This window comes from Zonotrichia leucophrys, chromosome 9 (genome assembly GCF_028769735.1).
Source record: "Zonotrichia leucophrys gambelii isolate GWCS_2022_RI chromosome 9, RI_Zleu_2.0, whole genome shotgun sequence".
In the NCBI taxonomy this organism is placed as follows: domain Eukaryota; kingdom Metazoa; phylum Chordata; class Aves; order Passeriformes; family Passerellidae; genus Zonotrichia; species Zonotrichia leucophrys.
The window spans coordinates 16,668,559-16,689,051 of NC_088179.1; the positions used below are offsets into that span (position 1 = coordinate 16,668,559).

Here is a 20,493-nt window from a genome sequence, read left to right on the forward strand (position 1 = left end):
AGCTGAGGGGTCCCCGGGGTGCGGGAATGCCCGGGGGAAATGGGAAGCTGCTCGTGTGGGGCACGGGACGTGGGCACCTGAGGAAAATGAATCCAAAGTGTTTTCATGAAGATTGTGACAGAGAAACACAGAGAAATTGCTGGCCCTCATCGAGTGCTTTCCTGACATAATGGCACAGAGCACATTTTCGGATAGTTTATCACCATATAGTCGTCCACGGGCTGAACCGTCAAAGGAGATATGTTAATTTCCATATTCCGATAGCTACTGCTGACCAGTGAAATGGTAAAAGTGCCTTAAAAATACTCCCTAGCTCAGGGACAAAGAACAGAAATGCAGAAATAAGAGCCCCACTAGGCCGTCCTTCAGCACTACAAGGTTTTGGGTTTCAGGGCACGCTGAAGGAGGCTGTTGTCTTTTCCCTGTTTGGGCCTTTCACATTAGGGTACCTCAGGGAGCTCAGGTGTGGTCAATAAAGAAGCTGCTGAGCCTCTGTGGAAGGACGAGGTGTTTACCAAAAAATCTGCCATCACACTTGCCTGTGATGATGTGTTTGAGTCTAAGGTCACCTGGTCCTTGAGTAGAGAGGTCATCTGAACGAGAGAGCCACAGAAAACACAGGCCTGTGGTTTTTATCAGACATTAATGCAGAAATCCTCCTCTCAAGCCAACCTTGGCAGATGGAAATGCTCTCAGGTAACTGCAGCAGCTGTCCAACCCCTGACATTCAGAATTAGGTTCTCTGCCCCTCGGTCATGCCCGTTGTACAGACACAAGGCTTCTCCCCTGCACACTGCAAATTTAATCAACAAACAAGACTTTTCACGTTGGAGTTTTGACCCTTTTGGGAGCAGAGGAAACATTGCTGGCAGTAAGAATAACCCTCTTGTCCACGGCTCATGCGAGGGAGCTGCAGCTGCGCGGCTGCGCGCGAGCAACACAGGAGAGCTCTGTTGGGGGAGGGAAAGGGGAAAGAAAGGCCTCTGTGTCAGGAACAGTGAGGCTCTGATCTGTGTGATTTCACCCCTGCATTCTTTAGGAAACAGCGATCACACAACTGCATAAATTCCATTAGAGGACCGATTCTAGAAAGCAGGATAAATGTTGAGCTCTAACTGTAAATACAAGAGGTCCAGCCTGCAACAATTAATTAGTTAAATACCTACCTATTTATTTATGAAGCTATTAGAAGAAGGAAAGAGATAGAAGTTATCTTGGTCTCTCAGATAACATCCTGATAACATTCCCTGCCCCACTCCAAGGCTGGAAAGGAGCAAATTAATACAGTATGCTATTGATGATTTTTTTCTGTTAACTCAAAACTCTTTGCAATGAGAGCAGCAAAGAGAGAACTTTCCCTGTTGCCTCTTGGCAATCCTGCTGGATTAAACTGTTCCTGAAGATAAAACACAGGTCTATTTAGACAGAAGGTCTTGAAGATAACATTTTAAGACAAAATTATAGTTGTCTTGTTGCCTCAGTCCACTTTAATGTAGGTGCTTCCTTTCACATTGGAAAGGAAGAAGGAAGAGTGAGAAGGGTTGACTCCCATTGCTATAGAAATTTAAAAGGGATTTGTGTCCAGCTTAATAACCAGCTCATTTCCATGTGAATGAAGATGATCCTTTAGAATAGTGTTTGATATTTTCATGGTTGTTTGCCAGTTTTGGGGTTTCATCAGTCCCATGTTTGCTTTTGTCTCCAACTCCCAGTGGTTCAAGGACAGGGAGGGGAGTAAAAGTAATCGAGCAGCAGTGGCTGGGCCCAATGTGTGTGTTTGTTTCTGCAAATGCTGACACACGGAAGCTGTTCGCAAGGGAGCTCTTGAATTCTCTGAATCCTGATACCAGGATTAGCAAGGCACAGCAATACTGAGCTGACAGTGATCAGAGCTGTATCAAGGGAACAGCACAGAGTGTCGTTTTGCTTAAGAGAGATTTTGGAGTGGGTATTTGTGGTTATAGACACATCTCATTCAGGCACACACAGCTCCAAATTTTCATCCTGGTTACCACAGCACACAAGATGCTGCACCTCAGTAAATATGATTTTGGAAAAGGGTCTGCAAACCCCACTAATGCCATTGCATTTTTAAAGACTTGTCTCTAGTATATATATTTTTAAATATATGTATATATTTATATATATATATATATATATATATATTTATTGCCACTAGCTAGTATCCCTCTGTATAGAGTGAAAAGTCACCTCCAGAATATGGAATAGCTTTTCTCTGCCCCCTTTATCTTTAAAAGGTTCTCATGTACAGGTAAGACATATGCTAACAGATGCCCATATTACTACTGTTATTAATGGGAAAAAAAAAGGATGAATGGACAGTATCAGTAAAAAATTCTTTTAAAGGTAATGTGGAATATACAGCAGCAATTGAGGTAATTTTTGAGAAACAATGTGCAATTTCCACTTTAAAAGGATGTTGAAACATCATGCTCCACCCAAGCAAAGTCAATACACGAAGTTGTGGAAGACAGCTTGCAGTAACAGACCAATCAATCTGTTTTCTTTAAGAATTAAAAAGTACTTACATGAGAAAGAGATAAGTAGTTTATATGTGAATAAGTAGTTTAACTTTCACAAACAAAGCAGTAGTTTCCAGAGCTGGAAGATAAAAGTAGACAAATCCAAACTAGACATTAGGTATGCATTTCAGGAATGCATGTAATCAACAGCTAAACCAATTTTCTTGGGGCTTCAACAAAATCAGTGTCAAACTGTGTCCTCACAACTGACAATAATTCTGTGTCTCAGAGAACAGTGGCTTGACAAATCTCACACAGTGATTTCTAGTACGGTTTCTCTTGTACACCAAGTGATATTGTGGTCAAAATGGCTTTCAGCTTTTATCAATCTATAGTAAAAAGTGTGAAAAGTGTGATGTGATTTTAGTGTGTTGACTGTACTGTGTTGTTCTATCTTTGGACAAACAGGGAGAGCAGACTGAAGAAGTGCACTTGACCTAAGTGAATTGTGCAGCACGTGAGCTTAGATGTACAGAAAGTCCTGTGTTATCCAAAAAAGGTAATGACCAAGGTCACTGCAGTGCAAGAACATAAAAGAGTTTTGATTGAAGAAGAATGTTTGGGATACTTGATAGAATTGTTCTTGGTTGATAGAGTTTGTGGTTAAAATGTTGCAATGTAACATGACGCCAAAATTACTGATACAAGCTTACACACAGTATATTGCAGCTAGCAAGAATATATTGAATGTATCAACCAACGTGGCTGTGAAATGCTAAAAAACTGTCAGAAATATTCCATTCTATTAAACAACTGGTTCTTCAGAGCTTTCCCACAAGTGATATTTCTACATCCTCTGTTGCCCTGCTCAAAGCTGCAATGAAATAAAGTAATAGTTTTCATTTTCAAAATAAAAAAAGATAACCCAATCTCTTGGCATCTGTTTGAATAAAACCGATTTGATATCTAATCTGACTTAAATGGATCAGAAATTAATGTACCAAAGATAAGGCAAATAGTTTCTATTTAATCACAGTCTAATTTGCCTGTCAACGTGAAGTCTACTACAAATCAAGACAGCAAGTAGCCTGAAGCACCAATTTATTTTCTGTCAGCAAAGGAAGGCTTATCTCCACAAACTTGCTGCCAGTTTTTTGTCTCTACAAAGTAAAAAATGCACTCCTCACTCACAGGAGAAACAGAAGTATCTGGAGGTGGATGCATGGAATATGTTCAAAAAATCTTACTCTTTCAGTGTCTCAGAAAACAAGTCCTAGGTCAAAAGCCATTTGATGGGATCTCACAGAGATGAGAGCAGAAACACTAACATACATCTTGTGTTCTTTAACCAGGAAACTGTCTGTTCAGTTCAGCCAGCATTTCCTTGCTCTCATGGGTGTCTATGCAAATACAGAGCTGATCTGATGTATTTCAGTCAGTTCTAGTAACAATAGATAATATTTATTTTTGCTTGTTTGCTTTTGCCACCTCTCCAGCACCTTCCTGTGTAGCTTTGAAAGAGCTTCCAAACTCCCTCTATGCTGCACCCCAGAAAAGAACAAAACAAAGACAATGTACCAAGTTAGCTCTTCCACACAGCTACAGCAGGGACGCCAAAAAACTGCCCAAAAGGCTGAACTTGTCACAAAGCTTAGTTTAATTTGACAATCATCATAAGGCATCCATGTAAATGAAAAATTCCCACCAGGGTCACAAACATTCTCCCACTAAATAAAATATGTTAGAACAGAGGCCCGTGATTCCAAAAAACTCTAGTGGTTCCTGGTCTCGACCAGGCTGCCGCTGCTGGCAGTGGGGCCCAGGAGACGCAGCACCAACAGCGGCAGCTCCAGAAGTGTAAAGTCAGCTTGTACAAATCTCTTTCAATAGAACAACAAATGAAAAGGAAAGAGATTTGTGTAGAAAACATCATTCTCCATCCTTTCTGGGAAAACAAAACAGAATTTAAAAGATAATCCCATTCAAGGAGCAAAGAGCAGAGCTTGAAGTTCTGTAGCCCAAAATTGCTGATGGCCCATTTTTAAAACTAATGAAGCACTACAGAGGCCTGAGTTTATTATTGCTTTATCCCAGTTCAGCCCAGGCTAAGGCTATGGTGAAATCCAAATTAATTTAAAGCCAGAAAATGCAGATCCAGTAACAGCACCTAAGTCCTCATTCACACATGGGTGTAAACAGATACTTTTGGTGAAGAAAACAAAGCCCTCCCAAATTTCCTCCTCTTCCTGTCTATGCAGATCCCCATAGCAGGACTAAAATTTGCCCTGGAGTATAAAACAATTTCTCTCTCACATCTCTGTTAGCCGAGTCTTTTCCAAATGTTTTGCCTTTTGTTCATACTATCCTGGTGATGCATCAGCTCAGAGATGCCTTGTGGGAGCTCACAGAGAGCACACAGGTACCCACATGTTAAAAAGTTTGTGGCACAGAGTCTAAGAACCATTACCTGTACTCTGCAATACCCCAGGACACTTTACCCTTGGCTTCCTGAGACCAAACAGCACAGAGGGAAGACAGTGTCTTACCATCCTACATGGCTGACCAGTGATCCAGAGAAACAGCACACCAGGGAAATGAAATGGCACCTTACTCCCACCATAAGTCAGAAAACAGACTTGGGTAAAGTGGGACTTAAAAGTTTCACATCAAGAAAGATGGTGCTTCCCTCAGATTATCATATGACAGGGCCACTCTTACTCAGGCAAACATTATTCAAGGCAGTAAAATCTTTGCATGGATATTTTCATGGCTGACCTACAGGCCAAGATATGCTGGGGATCTTAAAAAAATTACAGGTCTTGGTAATCCCTCCAAAAGGACAGAATAGAAGACACAGAGTGCATCTGATGCATGTGCCACACATCCTGACACACTAGCAAAGGTTGCAGCTAGACTTGTCAAAACAGTTAAAAAGATTTAGGCATCCAGCTAGTACCAGAATTGATGGCATTTGGGAACCTAATTTTAACTTTGAAAATTCAAGCCTACACATTTCTTTATTGCTTGTCCCATCGAGTGCAAAGGGAAAACTGAGGTTAGGGTTAGCAGAAGGATTTCAAATCCATCATAATGTTTCCCTGTTCTTTTTTATATATTTCTTAATATATATAAAGAGCATCATTATTATTATTATTTAGCCACCTATGGGCAGGGGGGAACAGGAGCTATTTAAAATTAGTTTCTCATTTAAGCATTAGTCCCCTTCCTCCCAAATCACAATACCTCTGTCACAGGAAGGAGCATAACATGAAAACATGTTTGCTGCCACTAACAATTCCTGAGTCTCTCCTTTGCAGAACTTTAGCCCAAATATTAGGACAATGACAGCTTGACACATACACACTCCCCAGCAACATACACACAGCAAGTAGGACATACTCCACAGCCTCAGTGGCCTCAGACAAGAAGAAAAAATAAGAAGAAAAAGAACACCCTCCCACCAAACAACAAATCTGAAGAAACCATCCAGAAGAGCCTCAGGAAAGGGAACTATCCACTTTCCATGGAGAAGCAACAGCCCAGGAGTCCCTGCCCAGTAAAAACTGAATCAAAATATTCATCACACAGCTGGTGGAGATCTCTGAAACCTGGCAGTATTACACACTGGATACTTGAAGGCACATTTGCTTTGTGTTTTGGGAGAGAAATCCAGTTACAACACACTGCAGCTGCAAGGCTGAGGGAAAGGAGGCAACGCTTGGTATCTTTCCTCTGTTCCTGTCCCCATTTTCAAGCTTCGTGGCTGGCATGAACTGGTGATCTAAGCAGACACGTTGACATCCCTGAGTGAAATGGCACCATTTGTGGCCTCTGAGACTTTGTCCTCAAGCACCATTGCTGGTGTGTCTGTAGTGACTGCTGTAGTGTCTATGGCAGGAAGTGGATTCAAGCCCTGGGATAAGATCTGCTGGATCGTTTTCCGCAAATTGGGGTGCAGCTGGTTTTGGGTCTGGTAAAAAATTTCTAAGGCAAAAGACTTGAGAGTGCCAGTGCAAAGGTCCTCGTAAAGTGGAATTGTGTACATCCGAGACATCTACAAAAAAAGGAAAACAAGACAAAAACATTTCAATGAAAGTCAAGAAGTTCAGCTCTTCTACAGCTACACTCCAACAGCCCTGAGTAACTTCAGACTGCAGACAAACAACACATTTCTTCAAAAGACAGATGAGTCTATTCTAGGTCTGATGCAAGGATTTTTATGAATGGTAATAAAAAAAAAAATCTGCTCTCTGAGACTGAGCTACTTCCACAAATAACAGAACTATTTTTAAAGGCCAAATAGAAGAGGCCACACTGAACACATGCATTAACCTTTTGCTCCAGCACAAAAACAACTACTGAAAAGAACTCGATGAGCCCTAGCCTTGCTTGAAGTGTAAATATTCAAATAATCACATGATTTAGTAGTGCAAAAACTTGTGGTCTGGAAAAGCCAGGGCTGCTACAAAGCAATACATAAAATGCATGGGGCAGAGCTAGGATAAGGGTATTAAGTCAGGCTAGAAAAGCAGAGATTATCTGTAGGCATTTGAAATTACATCTGCCCATTCCTCCCCACCGCTAGCAGGTGAGCCATGCTCAGCCCCTTCGCAACACACCTGGGCTACACTTGGCCAGGAAGCAGAAGTTCCAAGGTCTTTCACGTCGCATGTCTCATGCACATGTCTCATGCACTGAGAGGTGCAGTGAGTTTAATCCAGCAGTTAGTACCTGGTTTTCCAAGAAGCGACGGACTTTGTAAAGGTCTGGGTAATAGTCATTTCGGACTACAATCTGCAGCCAGCGGATACGGATTTCTGCATTCATGGAGTCCAGCTGAGAGGAGTAACATTCCGAGAGCTTTTTTATCACCTCTGAAGAGAGCACATACACAGAGAAAGAACTATGACCTATTTTGTCAATTTTGAGGGTCATCAAATAATAACTCATCAAATCTCAGAATCACAGAATCCGTTGGACTGGGAAAGACTTTTGAAGATCACCTATTCCAATCCCTCTGTGACATGGCCTGGGACATCAACCTGACTTTATAATGTCAACCAGAGGCAGGGATCTTTAGAATTCCATCAATTATTCCCTGGATAATTTTCTACTATCCTGGAAAGAGTACTCACCATGTGGCAGTGGTGATCCATCCAGCAATCTGTCCAGGAAAAGCACAGTTTGGAACGTTCTCCATTTAGTGAGGTCAACACTGCTGGCAGCAGCAACAGAGTCCAGAGGCTCTGTGGTCCAGAGTTTGAAGAGTGTCTCCACTGGTCTGGTCAGACTGGATCCCTGAGATAAGTCTGGCTCAGCTAACGGAGGTCCTGTAGCATTGAGCCAACGTTCAAACTCCAGTCCTGGAATGAGGAGCACCAAAAACGTGGAGCAGAGATCTCTGCAGGTGGCTTGGCTGCCTCAAAATTCAGGATTGCTTCTAGCATAGTTAAGGGAGGTTGTAACAACAGCAACCAATAGTTTTAGTGACACAACAGTCTTAGCAGCCTCATTGGGATAGCCTATGGAAAACCTGGAAGAGTGCCAGCAGCACTGCTCCAAACCTCACTGTGAGTTTTCTAGAGCTCAGCAGTACAGTAAGTACAAGAAACACACATGCTCTTAAGGCAGCCAGGTTGACAAGTACCTATGTTCAAATAATGCTCTAATATTCGTGTGCGTGCACTTCTCTCTCAGAATTTTGAGGAAGACTAACAAATATGGAGAAAACCCATTTTATAAAAAAAAGGAGGTGAGAGGGATGACTAAACTCCTCCTACCCACCAGCAAACCCAAGGAATTTATATTTATTTATGCAACTAATTAAAAAAAAAAAGTTTCTTCACAAGCAGCAGAGCCTGCTTTCCAGCTGCTCCTCTTGACCTTTTACCTCCTCTGTACTTTTCTAACCCATGGCAATACTTCCTGTTCCACACCATCTATGCTAAAATTCCCACCTTCTGCATCCCCTGAATATTAGCCAGGCAAAAATTAGCAACTTCTGTGGTTAACTCATTAGCCTACCAGTGGGCCAAATAAAACACAGAACTGCTGAGCTCATGCCGCAGCTTTTCCCATAGAAAACTCATCTCCACAGGCAGTTTCCTCTCCACAAATCCTGCAGGCACCCAGTATCCTTAAGAGCTGTACTCTTACTGTCCAATGGGCTCAATAGCTATTCACAGGGATGGACACATGGCAGGATAACACGAGTCTCATTTCTTTAAGAAAGTGAGATAATAAGCACCTGGGAGGCCACAGACCTTCCACAAATCCACCAACTGCTATAAATAGGGAATATAAGGGAAAGTGAAACATTCTGGAAGAGATTTTATATGTATGGGCAGGATCTTGGGGAAGTTACAGTTCTCAAAGCATGCCTTCTGTTATTAAAATAGACGAAATTTCAACGTGTATTCACCTTTTCCCTGCATTTAAGCATGTGTAAATCTCACAAGCACTGATCATTCTGTCTGCAGAGTGAAGGTGAGTTAATGAGAAAGTTAACCAAGGGACAATCAGCTAATTAATGCCAAAATTCTTAGCAATTTCAGACGTTCTCATTCCCCAGTGTAGAGGCAATAGCCACAAATTCTGTCAAGAACATCTGGTTGTTGCTGATCTATTTTGTTTGCCTTAGCATTTCCCTGTGCATCCTCCAAGCCAAGCACAAAATTCATCATCCAGGTTTTCTACAGTGCTTACAGTTAACTTAGTAAATCTCTTACCTGCTTTGCTCTCAACACATTGCTCTTTCAGTTCTGGAAAAAAATTCAGGAAGGAATCCAGAAGATCTTGAGCCACAACACTGGTAAATTTATACTTCTCAATGTAGGCCTAAAATAGTAAATGTTCAAATTATGACTAGAAGCAAGACAGCTTCCTTTTGATGTAGAATCACTGCATGCCACAACAACAACAACAACAAAAAAAATACAAGCATAAAAGTAGGAACAATTATTTGAAGGTATAAAAAAATGAAGAAAAATATTCTCCCTCCTCACCCACTTAAATAAAGAAACAAGAAAAAAGAGAGTAGCTGCAAATACATTGACAGCTGAGTATAATTTCATTTTCCTTTTCCAAAACAAAGCAGTAGTGACAATTTTCTATAGGTTTTGTAAGTGTGCTTCCAGGCACCAACCTGCCCCAATACAGTAACTCAAACCCTTTGTCACCCTGGGTAAAAAATCCAAGTTAACACTTTTTAGTAGTGAATCAAGTCACATCTTTCCAGTCACACACAATATGTGCTGGAACAGCTTTCTAATTACTTGGACCACAGAACAAGTGATAACAAATATATACTACTGCTCTGTATCTAGCACCTCATGAGATCAGCATCTTAGAAATCTTGTACAAAGATTCATGTAAGCTGACAGGCCCACAATTTTCCTCCATCTCTGACACACTTGTATTCAACATTACCCTTAACAATTAGTCACAGTGAAAGAATCTGGGGGAAAAACCCCAACAACAAAAAATCAGCTCTAAATCTCAAGAAAACACATATTTACACTCACTCTTAGGAAGGAGTCAAAGTGTCTGGGGTCACCACAGAGCTGGGACAGGTAGTAAACAAAGCAGTAGCCTTTCTCATAGGTGAAGAGGTTCATTAAATTACTGGGATTTACACCTGAAAGAAGACAACACGACAAGAAACTAATGAGGAGAGTGATTTCCAGCCCCTTCTGAGTTATACAGACTCCTTAGAGATCACCAAGGTGAGACATAGTGACTTAATAAAAACTAAGCTTGTTGTCAGTACATTTAAGTTACTGCAGTAAATAAATAGATGCAATCCAAAGACACAGCCTGAATTTTTTTTTTTTTTTTAAATCAGTCATTGTAAGGTAAGTAGTAACTCCCAAAGGAATAAGCCACTTCAAACTAGAGGTCACTGAAAACAGATCTGGAACTTGAAAACAAATTATTTTTTCTTTTTTCAGTGCCAGGTTCTGGGAATCACCATACCACAAGTTTTCAAAGATATCAATAAAAGGTAATCACCACTTGCTCCTTTCTTCAGGCTTTCACACAGCTTTTCCATTTCATTTGACTCCAATATCATCTCCACTTGCATTTTAGGTTGTTTCAAATATCATCTAGATAGAAGACAGCTTCACCCACCCAACTGTGACCACAGACCTAGAGAACTACCAGTGAAGGAGACAGGTAAATCTGGAGTGCAGTCATGCATCTGCTCAAGGAATAACCAAACAGCCTCTGCACAGCTCAACTCAAAGCATGACCTGGTTATCTGCATGCTAAATACATACATAGTTCTTACATGAACACATAAAGAGAGGAACACTGAATAGCAGAGGATTTTATATTATGTTCCCAAATATTTCCATTTTAAATACTTTATTTTACATGTCCAGAATTGCAAACCCACACAGCTTTCAAGGCAGTTTTTCACATACTTTCTATTCAGTAAGTCCGTTCTTACACAGAACAGTATCTATAAAGATGAGCTATCCAACCTTGAAAAAAGCTTGAAAGCAAAGCTTCCTTACTTGTTTTTAGACTTGTTTTTACAAACCAAATTTTTTTTCAAAAAGATATGTAAATATTAGTAATTTTTTGTGAATATTTCACCATGGATATACAGAGGTGTAAAATTTTGTGTAGAGCAGCCTCAGCCAAAAGCAATACCTGGCTCCAGTTTAACCTGAAGCTTGCTGACCGGGTTGTCTTCTCCAAGGAGCTTCATCTGTCTGTGGAGAGCATCGAGGCGGAATGCAGTCTCCAAACATGTGAAGGCAGCTCCTACCCCAGAAAGTAACTTGTTAGTTGTGGGAAAATGATCAGCAAAAGCTGATCTGTGCAGGACTGGCACAGGGACAAACCAAAAGCTGCTGCAAGTGCAAAAGACAAAACAGTGAGACAGAATCACAGTAATGTATTGGCAGAGGAACTTGAGTGCAGAGCACCCTTGTAATTAGTAATGGAAGTCAGAGCCTAACCCAGTGTATTTCCTCACTCTGATCATGCATCAGGCTGCACTGGAAACCAAAACAGCGTGAAAATTATGCTAAAGTTTACATCTTTCACATCATCTCATTAGTTCTTGCAAGACAAAGAGGGCAGCACTGAAAAAAGTACTGTACAGGTAACTTTCAGGGAGCAATCAAGTGCTGCAAAAGCACACTGTCACTGGTAGAACAGTAAACACAATTCCTTAGTCAGCGCCAAGAATTACTAAGCAAATGTCACCTCTTGAGTGGAAAGAGAAAAGAACTGGATTTGGTTATTGTATTACAGACCCTGTCTCTATTTTAAAGCTTTATCTATCATCCTACCAGGTTTTTGCCCTAAGTATTTCACCTTCCTCTCATTAGGACTTTTTACAGCTGTGACTGGGTAAGCTCCTCCTTCTCCCTAATTGCAATATACAGCATTCCATGCTTTCAAACCAAACCTGCTGTATTACACTGCCAAGTCAAGAGATCTTTCCTATGCCCTTTCAGACATTAGGAGCTGCAGAAAATGGATTTTCAGATTCAGAAGATACTTAACACCCATAACTATTAAAAGTTTTGCCTTCTTTGCTGAGTTTTTAACCTGAAGTCAGGTTATTACATAACACAACCTCAGACTCTCAGTGAAACACCCAAATCCTACATAGCCAAATGTGAATTAAGAACCAGGATATATCTGGAAAACAAAAGAACCTGTATGAACAGAGAAGGAAGTGGACCTGCTTCCCAAGGGAAAGCAAGAACTAGGGTAACTAGTGTTAAGGGCAATTACTTCAAGCTACAGAGAGGAGAATTAAGCAAGATCCAAGAGGAGTGGTAGTCAGTGGACTCATATTTCCCTAAACAATATCATTGCAAAGATGCCTATTTACTATCAACAGAAAAGACTCCAGAAATTATGTCAGGGAGGGTAAGATTTAGATCAAAGGTCTGTCTTGGAAACAAAATAGAATGGAGAAAGAGCTTACTAAAGAATTGCACAGGGAAAGACATTTTTTAGTTTCCCAGCAAACGCTTCTTGAAACAACCAGCTCTAGAGAATAGACCAAAATCAGAAAGGATTTTGTTCTATGTTGGATGGAACAGACTAAGATGATGAACAGGTTGATATCTGCTGACCTACCCACATTACTGCCATGCAAAATGTGACTTAGGACAGCACTACTCACTGAGAATTACTCAACATAAAACAGCTTTCAAAGATATATAATATGCATTGTAACATCTCCATAGATGCTCAGAGCACTTCTTTGCCTAAACTTGTCATCAGTTCATGTCCAAAAACAATATACATGAATAAAAACAAATGCTTTCTTCTAAACATTTTTGCTGTCAAGATTTCTAGGAACTTTTCTAAGATTGTTTACATTGGATGCTTGAGAAAACACATGGAACTGGCTTTTAAGAATATAACAGGACAAACTAGAAAAGCATACATTCCCATGATTGACTTCAATAACAAGCCAATTAAACTCAAAAGAAAGAGGAATAATTTACTACTTATATATTTAAAGACAGCATCATAAAACTGACCTGTGAAATTCACTGACACAAGCAAAGGCAGGGTTTACAATGCTGCAGGAAGCCTCCAGCACATAAACAGCTACATAAATCTGCATGTTTTTTTAATATTACTGCCACCATTCTTTTTAACAGTAGGTAGCTACTAACTGATCAGAATTAAAAGGACGCTTGTTCAGAGGACAGTTGTTTCACAATGTAACTTTTATAAGATTTCTTACATCTTTCTCTGACGCATCCTCTGCTGACCTTGCTCTGACATATCAGCCCCTGCCTGGTACCCAACAGTAGCTCCAAGTCCCCACAGCATTGTGCTAACACACCTCACTCAAAGCCCCTGGTACCGTATCTGGTATTGAGCCCACTAAAGCCAAGACAACGTCAAACTCTAAGTATGCAACATGTTCAACACAAACTTTGGGGCTGTATGTGGGTGTGCGTTCCAGAAATAAAACAAAGCCTAACTGAAAACCAGCTCCCTACAGACTTCTGAGCTTCCAAGGCAAACACTGTGAGCAGGCAGCTCAGAGCTGTGGCAAGGAGGAGCCCAGGAGGAGCTCTGGAGCTGTACCGTAGGTCTCGGTGGTGATGCGGCGCTGCGCGTAGGTGGCCAGGCCCTCGCTCAGCCACATCTCCTCCCACGTGGCGTTGGTGACCGCGTTCCCAAACCAGCTGTGGGCAACTTCGTGAATGACGTCAATGATCAAAAACTCATCGCTCTCCAGAATGGAAGAGATGATGAAGGTCAAGCATGGGTTTTCCATGGCAACAATAGGGAAGGAAGGAGGAAGAAAAACAATGTCATATCTAAAATTAGGGAGAGAAGAAAGAAGAAAGGACATGAGTAAACTGCAGATAGAAGACACACAGTAACATTTTCTGTTTTCAGAAGACACAGTAACATTTTTCTTTCTTTAGGGAAGGCTCTTCTGAGACCTTCTTGTGACTTCAGGAACAAACTTTCTATACCAGTGGTGCCTAATTCTTCTGATCAGAGGATCACAATTTATTTTGTTGGCCAAGGACCTGCTTATGTTTGGATGTAAAGACTTGACAGTCTTTTGATGTCATCAAAAGAAGCATTGTGCTCCTTTCACACACACAAACTCATCACAAGTTGTATATCTGGGAGCCACAAAAACTGTTTACACTATAAACAGTAGTGGAACACAGTGTTGAGTCCCCAGAGGCTCCCAGGAAAGAGAGAGGCTAGGAAGCTGTCAATGAAGGAATTGATTTCCTACACATGCAGTGTCATCAAAATAACTTTAATCTGTCTGCTTTGGAACACAATGGTAATATTTGTTTTGTTTTCCAAATTTCTTTACCAGTGATCAGCACTGGCACACGGGGCCATGTTCTCAGATTATTTCAAGCAATACTTGTTAAATCAACAACAAGGCAATCTTCCTGCTTACCTTTAGCAAAGAAATATAGGAAACCTTTGTAAATATTTTCTCCCATCCAAAGAGGCAAGTATTCTCTCAAAACCACTCTTTTTTAATATATAGTCAAGCTTTTCAAGAGCTATTAATGTTGGTTTGGGGACTTGGACTCTCAATGAGTCTATACTGAGATATTCAGTATTCTCAGGCATGCCACAATAAATGCAGAAATAAATGAGATAAATAAAACAACCATACATTTTAAATGGTGTCTGGCCCAGTGCTGGACTTACATCACCAAACACTGTAGTATGAAAATCTTCATTCCTCAGGAAAGAACCACTATTTAGAAACCTCCACTTCAAACTGGAGATTCCTAAACAGTGGATCTTTCCACTGCAAACCAGCTAAAACACCCTCATGTCTCCATGGTCCTTCCTGTCACTTGTGGAGACAAAACTCCTGAGTCTGTTTTCAACTACTACAATGCTGCCAGCTGAAATGCTAGTTTGCCCTGCTATAGGGAGAAAGCATGATCATTTCTCAATACTGTTTTATTTTGTTCCCATTGCACATTCCCAGGAGACTGATTAAACTCACCTTCCCCATATATAGGGGCCATACAGACTCTCTGCAGCAGTCAACCAGCGTTCCACAATGCCAGAAAGTTTGCTGATGGCTGTTGGCAGCAGGCAAGGCTCTGCCCACACTCTGCTCCTGTCAGAAAACAGAAAACATCAGGTGATACTTCAGCAAACTGAATTATCTCTTAGAAAAAAAAAAATAGCCTTACCACACTTCCATGTATGGTAACAGAGCAAGGAGACCTCCCAGCAGACCTGGGCCTTTCTAGACTAATGTTCCATGGAACATGGCAAGAGGCAACCAAAAATCCCTTCAACAAGGCTATGAGAAAGCAGCTGTAATGACTTCAGGGAGCACTAGGCAACATTTATGGAAGAGGAATATATATTTGCCAGTGCAGTGCCATGAATTTCTTTATACCCAACTACACTTCAAAGTCTCTGTGCTCACAGCTCATGAACCCAACTGTTCCCTTTTCAATTACTCAAATCCTTGCTACTTTACAGTATGAAGCACTGTACAGAGACATAAAATGCAGAATGAACTCACTGCAAATCTTACCTTGGACCTATGTCTGCATGTATGAGGTCTCCAGCCACTAGGGCCACTAGGTAAGCAGGAACTGGATATTCCATGTAAAATTGATATACACCTTCCTCTTCTAGGTAGGAGCTTTGGGTGGCACTCATCAACACCTGTATGCCTGCTGGAGCCTGGAAGACCATCATCATACACATCAACTCACCAGATAATCACAGCTGAATGACTGAACCACACATCTCTAGTTCATTTTCATCTATGCCTGATGATGTACATTAAAAATAATCATTTACATAACACAAAATGTAATATTTCTGTGAGGTTTTATACCACAGTCTGCCCAATCCATGAAAACATACCAACAAAAGATATTACTCCTCCTATATGCCAGCTGGCCAAAAGCACCCACATATTAAATTATTTCATCTAAACAAAATGCAACATTATTTGATGCTGATTTCAAAAGACTTCAGGTTTTTTCTTTCAAAAATTGGTACAATACAGTTGAGTATTATCATCATCAATAACCACTATTGGAAGGGGCCAGCCAAATTCTCTCTCATATTTTTATTTCACAATTACTCTTTCTACTCTTTCAAGTACTGAGCACAAGGAAGGCAAGACCCACACATGGTAGGCAACAGAGTTACCTTCGAGGCACTACCCTGATTCTGGCCCAAGAACCAGAATTAGACCTAAAAAATTCAGTATTCTTTATAACACTGAATCACAATATTTTTAGCAGATGTAAACTGCTAAAAATACATGATGTAACTACACTTGCACAAGTTAACAGCAGCTAAGAGCTCTGTGAACCATCCCCAGGCATCCCTTACCTTGACAGTAGCTGAGTAGGTGCATTTCACTGCAGGGGTGTCGAAGCAGGGGAAGAAGGAGCGGTTACACACTGAGTGTCCCTGGGTGAAGACAAAGGGCTTGGCATTGCCATATGTCAGCTCTGGATCCAGCCACCAGATCTGTTGAAACACGACGGGAAGAAGAGATGAGGGAAACAGACAATGTGATAAAGGATGAACTGCCAAAACCAAAATGTGCATGAAGAGGATTGTGGGGGAGAAGCACCACCTCAGCTGTTTAGCTCCCCAGATGAACACCTGGCACAGGGCACATTTCCATCTCTAACAATACATCTTTCTACGCTGTTTTATTTGCTGGGAATACTCAGAAAAATTCTTACTGTCTGAACACTGAGTGGTGACACGTAACATAGTGACTGCCAGCCACTCACTATTTCTGTTATATCAATTTGCTTGGTTAATAACAAGTCCCTAACAAACATCCCCAAAACCTTCTTCTCAAAGGGAGTACTCTGGCTATCTCCATCTTTAAAACTAAATATGAATAGAAGGGGTCAGGTAACATAAGCTGAAAAGGAAAAAAAAAAAAAAAAAAACCAACCCAAAACAAATCCAAATCCACAAACCAAAAATCCCTGAAGCTGAACAGTGTACACAATATTATCTGTGACCCTGACACTGCCCTCCTGGCTGAAGCATCAAACATTTTGACACTATGCAAAAAAGTCAGTATATGTAAGAAACATCTGGTCAAGGACACTGGAGGCCCCTTTTTACAAAATGGATAAGGAAATTCTGGGTGGTCACAAAAGAAAAGCCAACAAAACACACCACTAAGCATGTCAATTTTCAGTACCAAACAGCAAATAAATCACAAGTCAGACCCTCAGCAAATAATTAGAGCAGATTAAGAATAATAAGAAAAAGCCCAATTATTTGCCTTTTGGTCTTTCTGTTTAAATGTTTGTGCTTTCACGTGCTCCCTGCCTTCAACTTTGAAGTGTAGAAGCAATTTTAAATAAGGATTTCCTTGTAATCCTAGAACTCTGGAGCTGAACTCTGATGGAAAATATCAAATACTGTGAAATGTGCAATAAAATTTGAACCACTGGAAGTCTTGGAAACAGTCAAGCACAAGGAATAAAACTTCTGAGTCTGCTGAATTCTTAGATCAAAGCAGCCAATAAATCTGAGATCAGGGAACAGCAGTTAGTGCAAATACTAGTTCAGTTTTAGTCCTCAAAGGAAAGGAACGGAACACAGAAGAGAAGTCTGGGTACTGCTCACGTTTTAACAACATGTTACAACTCTGACTCCTAGTTAACTTTTGGAAGTTAAAGTTTTCTCTGTCTCCTTCTGTCCTATAAGGTTACTTTTTGATATCTTCCCTTGCCTGTAGACCTTTTTCCTCAGATGCCAGTGTGCTTCTCTCCCAAATCATCCACTGCAGCAGCCCCCCAGGGATCAGTGAAAGGTGAGGACAGGAAACCGAGTCAGCAGTTTCAGTTATTCCCATGGAGTCTCACACTTCTGCTGGCAAATGTTTGGGGTTTTTTAGGAGAGAAGAATTACAAAATTAAAAGCCTTTATCTAAAAGTAAAATTAATCTCTTGAAATTTGTTTTAAGATTACCCTCTTCTATTTTGAGCCTGTAGGGCCAGAATCAAGCCTAAAGCAGGACTTTCTAAAGGAGCCCTGTCTGTTCACACCCATGTGCTGCATTTCAGTATAGCACTGCCCACAACCCTGGGTCACAGCCCAGGGGCACCTCCACAGCTACAGATTTCCACTACATTTCTCATGGATACCTGCTTTTCACAGCAATGAATATAATGTCTGCAATGCCACGTTATGGAACCAGACACAGCTGTTCCAGAAGGCATTTGGGGACATATGTCTCATTGCACACCAGTAACTAGGAACTTCCACCCAGAACACACATTTACAAAAAAATGAAGGTGCTGTATTTAATACAGGGTAGTAGTTTTCTAAGGATCCAGGGAAGAGGCTCAGAAATTACATTTCAATTTCTGCCCCAATGCTTTTTAAAAACACTCATCTGATCAGTGGCTTTGTGCTTGCATCACAAAGTCTGACTTCCAATCCTATCGCTGGCCCTGCTGAAGAGACTCATCTTCAAAACATTGTTTCCTTTGCTTTTTGAGAGACAGAAGAGGCTAACAAAGAAAACAGAGAGATAAGGCACCACCACACCTAAGTTGCAACACTTGAGTAGGAAGGAAAAAGGGCTGACAGACAATGTCTTTACAGCAGAGAGACAAGGGGAAGTTCTCCCTGAGCAATGCAGGAGGAAAACATAAGCAGGAAGGGAAGGGGAACCAAGAGTTGATTCTTGTTTACAAGAAACTCCATAAATTAAGGACAACTTCTTTTCAACCAGTACTGCTTTATTTGACATTTGGTTGAAGTTAAGTGAAACACCAGCCCCACAAGCCAAGAGGGAAAACATTTGCAGAGGATGAAGTATTTTTTTCCCCTGTTTTCTAACGTCTGCAGCTACATGGCAAGCCTCTGTCTCTCTTTCCAGACACACTTGGAACAATGATGAAAGTTATCCTGAAACAATATAAATAGATCTGTAATATAAATAGACCAGGCTATGCTGCTGGACAGAGGCAGGGCTATGGGCTGGGGAAAATGAGTATAAGCAGCATCCCAGAAAGGAGTGAGAGGCACAGGGTGCTGCTGGGCAGGTGGTGGAGCAGAGGGACAGAGCAGCATTTGGGGCTGTAACATCTACTCCACATGCAAATCCCTCCTGCACTTCCCCTTGGGAAATACACATGACATCATCATCATGCTCTTCATTTTTATCTAGCTTTTCATGTATACAGGAAAGCTGTTTCACACATTAAAGCTGTTCTGTGGTGCATTTCAATTAAAAGACCTGCTGCATGATTCCTCTGCTGAACAAAGGCTTTTGGCAGCCCAGGCTTTCCCCTGCCCACATACTGCAAAGAAGTCCACACTTCATAAGACACCTGCCAAGAGTATAATTTTTATTGACTTAGATCATAATCTTTTGCCCAAATCTGGCAAATGACAAAGGCAATTAGCTAAGCCTCTTTTAATTTTAAACCTCTCCATGTTCCTACATGCATTATTGATGAAGGTGGCAGAAGAGCTGCAAAGCCACAGCTTCTGTTCTAGGCAAACAAGCTGCTCTATCTGATGACAAAGTAAACAAAACACCTGAGATGCAGAGCACATGACAGAAGCAAGGCACACCTGGGCAGCAAGTCCTTCTATGGGGACTGAGGAATCAAGACAAATCTAAGGAATTACAGGGATGTTTCTAGCACTGCAGAGAGAGCTGTCCTTTCTGCTAAATCCTGAAGATGAGGAAATGTTATAATTTTTGTACCAGAACCCAGAGGAGGATTTGCATTTAAGGAAAGAAAATAGCACTGCCGCTAAGATGTGCACTGCCAAATCAGAGAAATGGCACAGTGGGCAAGAGACAGGGGCAGATTTTTCTCTCTAGGGAAGGAAAAAAGAAAATATCACACAAGAGTATTACCAAGAATAAGGGATGAGGTAGAAGAAGGAGAGAAAGAACAGGACTATTGTCCCTGATATATCTGATCACTGTGTGCCTTCAGCCCACACCAGGAGAGATACACAATGATTGTGACAGTCTTGCCTCTGATGGAAACTGGTGATGTACTGAGCATATGGTTTCCTAACAGCACAGGGAGCTGGAATGCTCTGTGAAAGGCAGATTTAATCTCTCAGCTGTCTCTCAATGTCCATCAAACAACCAAAGATCTTGGCTTCTTCCTCCACATGAGAAATAATGGGACAGTCAAATAACATGTCCAGATGGCTCAAAGCAAGTCTATCAAGACAACAGGTTTCCAATTTTAAACACTACTATCTCTGCTGCTGATCTTACTGCCAACACATTCACACTGCACTGTAACATGTATTTACTGTTTTATAGGTCCCACAAGTATGATAAAGGTCCCACAGAAAATAAACCCTGACCTAAGGAGAATACATTCCTAGAATGGCCAAAGAAAATAGAACTTTTATAAGAGAGAGGTATGACATTGTAAATCTGTGCCTCACTGACAGAAAAGGGACTGCCAGGATATTTACAAGACATGAGTATAAACCATTTGACCCAAGGGTTACTCGTCCCTGTTAAAGTGCA

At 41.1% G+C, this 20,493-nt stretch overlaps 1 protein-coding gene across 2 annotated transcripts in view; it reads right to left on the bottom strand.

Moving 5' to 3' along the window:
- Window positions 1–4,122: 4,122 nt before the first annotated feature.
- Window positions 4,123–20,493, bottom strand: part of ABCC5 (ATP binding cassette subfamily C member 5) — a 66,829-nt gene continuing 50,458 nt past the window's right edge. For both annotated transcript variants that reach the window (XM_064720689.1, XM_064720688.1), the window contains 10 exons: window positions 16,335–16,475; window positions 15,520–15,671; window positions 14,974–15,090; window positions 13,560–13,795; window positions 11,142–11,255; window positions 10,007–10,119; window positions 9,212–9,320; window positions 7,619–7,846; window positions 7,215–7,357; window positions 4,123–6,537 (listed from right to left, as the gene is read on the bottom strand). In XM_064720689.1, coding sequence (XP_064576759.1) covers window positions 6,265–6,537; window positions 7,215–7,357; window positions 7,619–7,846; window positions 9,212–9,320; window positions 10,007–10,119; window positions 11,142–11,255; window positions 13,560–13,795; window positions 14,974–15,090; window positions 15,520–15,671; window positions 16,335–16,475 — 1,626 coding nt within the window. In that variant the 3' untranslated portion in view covers window positions 4,123–6,264. The remainder of the gene's footprint in view (window positions 6,538–7,214; window positions 7,358–7,618; window positions 7,847–9,211; window positions 9,321–10,006; window positions 10,120–11,141; window positions 11,256–13,559; window positions 13,796–14,973; window positions 15,091–15,519; window positions 15,672–16,334; window positions 16,476–20,493) is intronic.